The 6,288-nt window shown below is 43.7% G+C and overlaps 1 protein-coding gene across 2 annotated transcripts; it reads right to left on the reverse strand.

Moving 5' to 3' along the window:
- LOC115138050 (uncharacterized) lies at positions 1-5,653 on the reverse strand. Of its 2 annotated transcripts, XM_029674441.2 has the most exons (4): positions 5,438-5,653; positions 5,245-5,300; positions 2,467-3,230; positions 1-2,239 (listed from the first exon to the last, which is right to left on the reverse strand). In XM_029674441.2, exons 3-4 carry the CDS (start codon positions 3,083-3,085, stop codon positions 2,154-2,156), a joined length of 705 nt encoding a protein of 234 aa, XP_029530301.1. In that variant the 5' UTR covers positions 3,086-3,230; positions 5,245-5,300; positions 5,438-5,653; the 3' UTR covers positions 1-2,153. The 2 variants fall into 2 exon arrangements, with proteins under 2 accessions (XP_029530301.1, XP_029530300.1); XM_029674440.2 differs by having other exon boundaries at positions 5,245-5,653.
- Between the last annotated feature and the right edge of the window lie 635 nt (positions 5,654-6,288).

The following is a 6,288-nucleotide window of genomic DNA, read 5'->3' on the forward strand; positions in this document are numbered from 1 at the left end:
TATCATTGTATGAAAGTTTATTCCATAGCTTACACGTATTTAAAAATATGTAAACAAGGATGTACAAAACAAGAACACAACTAGACACTTGCCCTCCCAAGATGGGGTTGTGCCATTTGTAGTTTGAGATGCATAACAATAGTCATTTCAAATAAAAATGGTTTAAAAAAACTATCCATTGATATCATTGACATCTTGTCAAGTCAAATACCTGAGGCACCTTTCACTGTAAACCATGGAGATATGAGGTGCCCAATGAATACAACCCTGACGTGGTGGTCAGAGGAGTCAGAAGTATATTGTATGGAATGAGCGGATGTGGCATGAGAAAGTGTGTGAGGAGAGTGTGTGTGTGTGTGTGTGTAGACAGGTATTTGAGCTTGGGGCCAGGACGCCAACACACTAATGCTATGAAACATGCAGAGTCATGAGGTTAGGTTAAGCCAGACTGAGGGGAGAGAGTGGGCAGAGCCAAGGAGGATACGAGAACTTTAATGTCCCCATAGGAATGCAGGTGCACTGCCGAAGTTCCAAACACTGCAAATCAATGTTCCTGCCCCACACATGCCCCAAAAATCACTCACCCAGGGTTATACTTCACCCACACTGGAATAATGAGGAACAAGGAGGATCATGAGTGAGTGATTTTTCCACAGAAATGCAAATATATACATACATCAATGGAGGCTGCTGAGGGGAGGACGGCTCATAATAATGGCTGGAACGGAACAAATGTAATGGCAAAAGCATGGAAACCATGTGTTTGATGTATTGGATACTATTCCACGCCAGCTATTGCGAGTCTGTCCTCCCCAATTAAGGTGCCTCCAACCTCCTGTGACACAGTATGAAGAAGAAAAAAACTCACAGTTCTAGCAAACACTAACACCTTATAGGAACAAATTAAGCATATGGAACTTAATTAAGGATTACATTTTACTTGAATAGTAATATGTTATGACAAAAAATAAATAATGTGAACAGTCAGTGTACATTGACTAGGCCAGTGGTTCCCAACAAGAGTACTAGGACGCCTGGGGGTACTTGGTCTAGCCACAGGGGGTACTTGATAAGACTCATGAGACCATAGTCCTACTGGCAAAATGCACATGAGGGGGTACTTCAGGGGTACTCCAGGCAGAGAAATTCAGTTGGTGGTACAGTGACCGAAAAAGGTTGGGAACAACTGGACTAAATTACACGTGGTGAAGTCTGAACCGAATGAATTGATACTAAAATGTATTAAAACCCTGCCTATGAACGCACATTACTGTGTAATTATGACAACATAGCCCATGTTCTTCTATGGTCTGCTTAAATTAAAATGAACCCTTTATGCCCCATGAACCCTCTCACACCTCCGTTTTTAACCCCTCTCCCAAGACGAACACTGCGCTCACATTCGGCTCAAACTTAACCTCCTCCTCCCTTTAAAAAAAACACAATCTAGTGTTTCAGGAAGAGAAGAGGTGCATGAACCGTGTGTTACAAACAAGACTTCTCATTAAAATAAATACAAACAAATGTTACAAATGTTTTTGTTTTTTTAAACAGACATTGCCATGACTGTCTGACCAGTTTCAAACAGTCCAGGCTGTGTTCAGCATTGTATGGAGAGGAAATTGAGGTTTGGTGAACTCTGTAGTCATATCCTTGTCTAGCTAAAAAAGGCACACAGGACCTTGAGCTCCTTTCTTCTAAGCATAACTGACAGTTCAGAGTATCAAGGCCACTCAGTGGAAAACAAGTAACTTGGAGTAGCATTGGAAATTAGCAGTTCAGCCTTGAAGCGTTCCAACAGTGAAAGCGAGTCACAAGGCCACTGAGGTGAATACTGGTTTCTACCAACAGCGTACAGTACAACGCTATCAACTAAGCACCTTGTTCTCTAGTAATCCAGAGGCAAAAGCCAAGGTAGCTAGTCATTAACTTCCACAGTCTGTAGGCTACCATTCATGCCAGTACTGTAGACTCAACATGTAAGCAAGGCAATGTCTCATTTGAAAGAAACTCCAGCAGTGACCTCCCTCACACCTTTTTTTTTCAATCCTGTTGTGTCCAGTAGTGGCGGGTTCATTCAATCCTTCCCTCTGTGCTGTAGCTAGCCACTGGGGATGTCGTCAGTTCCGTGTCCCATGCTGGGGATTGGGGACTCAGTGCCAGATGTCAGAGGCAGAGCCCTTCCTGGTCATGGCTCTCAGTGGACTACGAGACAGGGAGCTCCTCTTCTTCCAACGGACTGCAAACAGAAGAGAGAGAGGGGTTGGACAGGCGGGCTGAGCTTGGTTTTATCGCAACCAACTCAAGAGCAGACAGGTGCAATGTGGAAATACAGGTACAGACACATTCATGTGTGAACGAAAGACTACCAATTCATCCCTTTGACAGTTTCCCCTATTGCTAGGCAACCCCCCTTAACAATTTGGTTTCTATTAATATTTCAGCATGTCAGGCCTGTGTTCTCACCTCTTCCACAGCTGTCTGGTTGTATGGAGCTTTTGGTGTTAGTAGTGGTGCTGGGCATATCCTCCCCCTCCTTCACCCCGTCCTTTTCTGGGGTCAGCGTGTCAGTACTTCCCCCTAACCCAACGTCCCCGTCCCCCTGCCAGTCATTCAGTGCCCTCTGGAAGGAGTGTGCCAGGCAGGCCGTCATGTCCCGTGCCCGCTCTGCCCGGCTGCACCAGAACACCCGGCAGTGCAGCTGTTGCCCGTGATGCTTACAGATGTACAGAAACACGTTGGGTCTGGTGGCGTCGGCCGCGCAGTAGGCGATGTCCTGGAGGTACGTCTTCGTGAGCTGGCGTCCAGTGCTGAGCTCTTTGACTTCGACGTAGCGCGGACGAACCACCAACGCATGGTCTTTGCTCAGTTTCTTTCCGTTGGAGGCCCCGTCGAGCAGCCGGGCTATGGCGTCCTGGGCCTGCTGTAGATCCAGGGAGAAGATTTTCTCAGTGCCCAGGTAGTGGACCTTGAAGAGCGGGTCGCCGTGGGAGAGGGACTCGGTGCGGTCACGGCGGAAGCGGCGGCGTAAAACAGAAGGGGAGTTCTTGAGGGTCTCCATCAGGTGGAAGGTGTTGAGAGACATGGTAGATTTAAGGTTTCTTTTTTTAGTGGGAGGGGTTAGTTTTGGGGTTAGACTGGGCACAGGTGTCGTGGTCCTCAGTCCTTTTCCCCAGGCTTGTTTCCCAGCTTCTCTTTGAATCGGGTCCAGTTGGACTCACCGTCTTGATCTGCAAGACAGAAAAATAACATATGGGGTTAAAGTGGGTTTAGTTAAATACATTGCCACATAAAAATCAGCAGACATGAATTGTCAATGTTAACACCACAAGATACGTTATAATGTGGAATATGGACACAGCTCATATCTTTCAGATATTTTACTTAAAACATTTTTGATTGAGGCAAACTATCCCTTTCAACACATTATGCAGAGTGGAGACCAGCACTTGGACATGTGTTATAGTTAAACAGGACAGTTAGGACATAATGTACTGGGGGAGGGGGGGGCAGGATCAGGTGCAGCAATGACGTAGTCGGAGGCAATATTCATTTACCACCAGTCACTAGATTCAGTACAGAGCCATCAAATATTTAACAGTTACTGTGCCTTGAAGGGGAATAAACCCTTCCCCACTCACTCTTATACCCATATTAACAGACACTTAAAACAGCTAAACAAGTCAGTCCCGTGAGGTGTCAATGTCCATCTTAACACCTGTCATTACTTAGTTATCATAGGCTTTACCCTTGCCTCTAGTGTATGATCTTTAGGCTTAGTAAACGACATGACAACCATAAGGTGAACAAAGTATTTGACATGTAAATGTATTGCAAGTTCATGTGTGGTAAGAAGTGAAGTGGACTGAACATATGTTATTGAATCGAATTGTCTGAGACTTAGAGTGCTGAAACTACATGGGCAAATGACTGCTTAACCCCCGTTAGACAACACCTCCAGCTGGACATAACTGTATTTGAAGAAAGTCCCAAAAACACCTCTCCTCTATGTCTCAAGTCATTATGTTGACCCTTTCTCTTTTCTCAGCTAATCTCTCAACATCCTACCGCCCCCTCAGATGTTGCTTTGGCCCGAGAACCGCCAACTGTTCCGAGACGATAGGCCATTGTTAGGCGAGCCCACTTCTCAGGAAACAGCTTTGCATTCTACCCCCCCCCACACACACACACAAAATATTTCTCCTCCTAAAAACAATGGCATGTTTTCGTGTGTGCGTCACATAAAGCAGAGATTTCAACTGACCTTGGGACATAAATACACACATTAAGTGTTATACCAGACAGAGCGCGAGCCCCCCTCCTAAAGGTGAAGTAATTTTCCACAGTAAATATGTCCAGTTCTCTTGGCATGTTTACAAGCAGGTAGCTTAACGATAGTGGAACACATGCAGCAACTCCCATCATAACGCATTGTTCAAAATGTGGTCAGAGTGCATTTTAATAGGATCAAAGATGTCCGTGAGTAAATAGAGTAATGTGTAAACTCCCTGATTATGTTATCTGAAGTAGGGTACGAATGTACTGTCCTAGTGGCAGACAGTCAGGTCTGTGTCTGTGTGCCAGACGGGAATTTGGAGAGGGGTGGGAATTGAGGACATAAGGTTTTCCTTTCAGTGGAGCGTTTTGTTTTTAAAGATGGCACCTAGGATGAGTTATAGAAAAGTCAGCTGGGCAATTGCAAGATAAGAGTGATGCTGAGACTCAGATATTTTTTTAACCTAAAAATGTCGAACAAAAAACAATTGCAAAGTTAATCAAACTAAAACACAAGGACTACTTTTAACAATTCCCACCGAATCTTACAAAAACACATTTACTTCTAGTACAGAGCAGATGCAAAAATACGGTAACAAACCATCTTTGTGGAAATTGTTAAAAGTAGTCCTTGTACATAGAGTTTTATGGTTCGTTAAACTTTACAATCATTGATTTTTGTTTGATATACATTTTAAAAGTGGAAAAGCAGTCTCGTCACCACATTCAACATGCCATGCGTAAAAAGGGTAAGCCCCCGTTTCGTTCCCTTATCTTCCATTTAAGAAATGTTTTGCAACAGAATTGGCTTACACTTTGACGCATGATAAACGTATGTACTTTGGAAATGCCACTATAATAGATTAACAATGTCGAATTATCAAATAATTGTAATTCATTCTGAAAAATCATAGTAACAGTCACATGAAACTGGTTTGTCGGTAGAGTGAAAAAGGTAGCGCATTTTACCTTGCTGCAGTTTCATGCAAATGTCCTGGCGCTTCTAAGAGTACCCGTCTTCATAACTGACCGGATGCAAATGAACAGGTGTTTATCAATTATTATAGCTATTGGAATAACATTAATAAGACCAACCAAAACCCTCAATTTCTCTCAGCAGCCAGCATCACTGACGATATTACATTATACATTCCAATAGTACCGTTTCGAACATCAAAGTACTTCTGACCCGAAGCTTCGTTCAACATTGCCTGCTCAAGATTGAAGCTAAATTCCAATAATAATGTTAATTGACTAAAACTCGCAAAGAACGTGGCACAACTTAGGCTACTATGAATGTTCGGAACTAAACACTCATACTCTCTTCTCGTTGGCGTGAGCAATACTCATCCTCTGAATTTGAATGACTGGTGACGCCTCCTCGTACTGCGCTTATGAACCTGAACAGCGTGGGCGCGCCTCCGGGCTACGATGCAAATGAACGAGCATTTGAGTTTGTGGGGTGTGTGAGAGCGATTGAGTGTGTGTGAGTGAGTCAAAGGTGGCCAGGAGGGAGACTTTTGCATTGTGGTGTATTTGTGTGGGAGGGGGGGTTGGTTCTTCTATCGTTGTGCATAGCTAAAATTCCCACAATGACAGTAAAACAAGGACAATTCTCCCTTGTGGGGACATTTCTAATGGGTTAGTAGGGTTAGGGGTTATGGAAAATAGGATTTTGAATGGAATTTAATTTTAGGTCACCATGAGGATAGAAGAAGACAAAGTGTGTGTGTGTATGTGACTTAATGAAAGGTGCCCAGGAGAGAAGGAGAAAATACAAGGCCAGGAAAAAAATAGTGCCTGGAGGCAACATTAAGGGTTAATATAAAAGGTATGCATTGACTTGATAAGGGGGATAAGGAAGGATAACACCTTTGTCACTGTGTGTTGTAAACAAACAGAAAGTTCATTTCTGCTAGCATAAGTATAGCCACATTCATGGTAACTTGACATAATTAGGCCATTGGCCATTTGTTGGAAAAGTACCCAACTGCCATACATAAAGATACCTTA

Source organism: Oncorhynchus nerka, linkage group LG12 (genome assembly GCF_034236695.1).
Source record: "Oncorhynchus nerka isolate Pitt River linkage group LG12, Oner_Uvic_2.0, whole genome shotgun sequence".
Lineage (NCBI taxonomy): Eukaryota > Metazoa > Chordata > Actinopteri > Salmoniformes > Salmonidae > Oncorhynchus > Oncorhynchus nerka.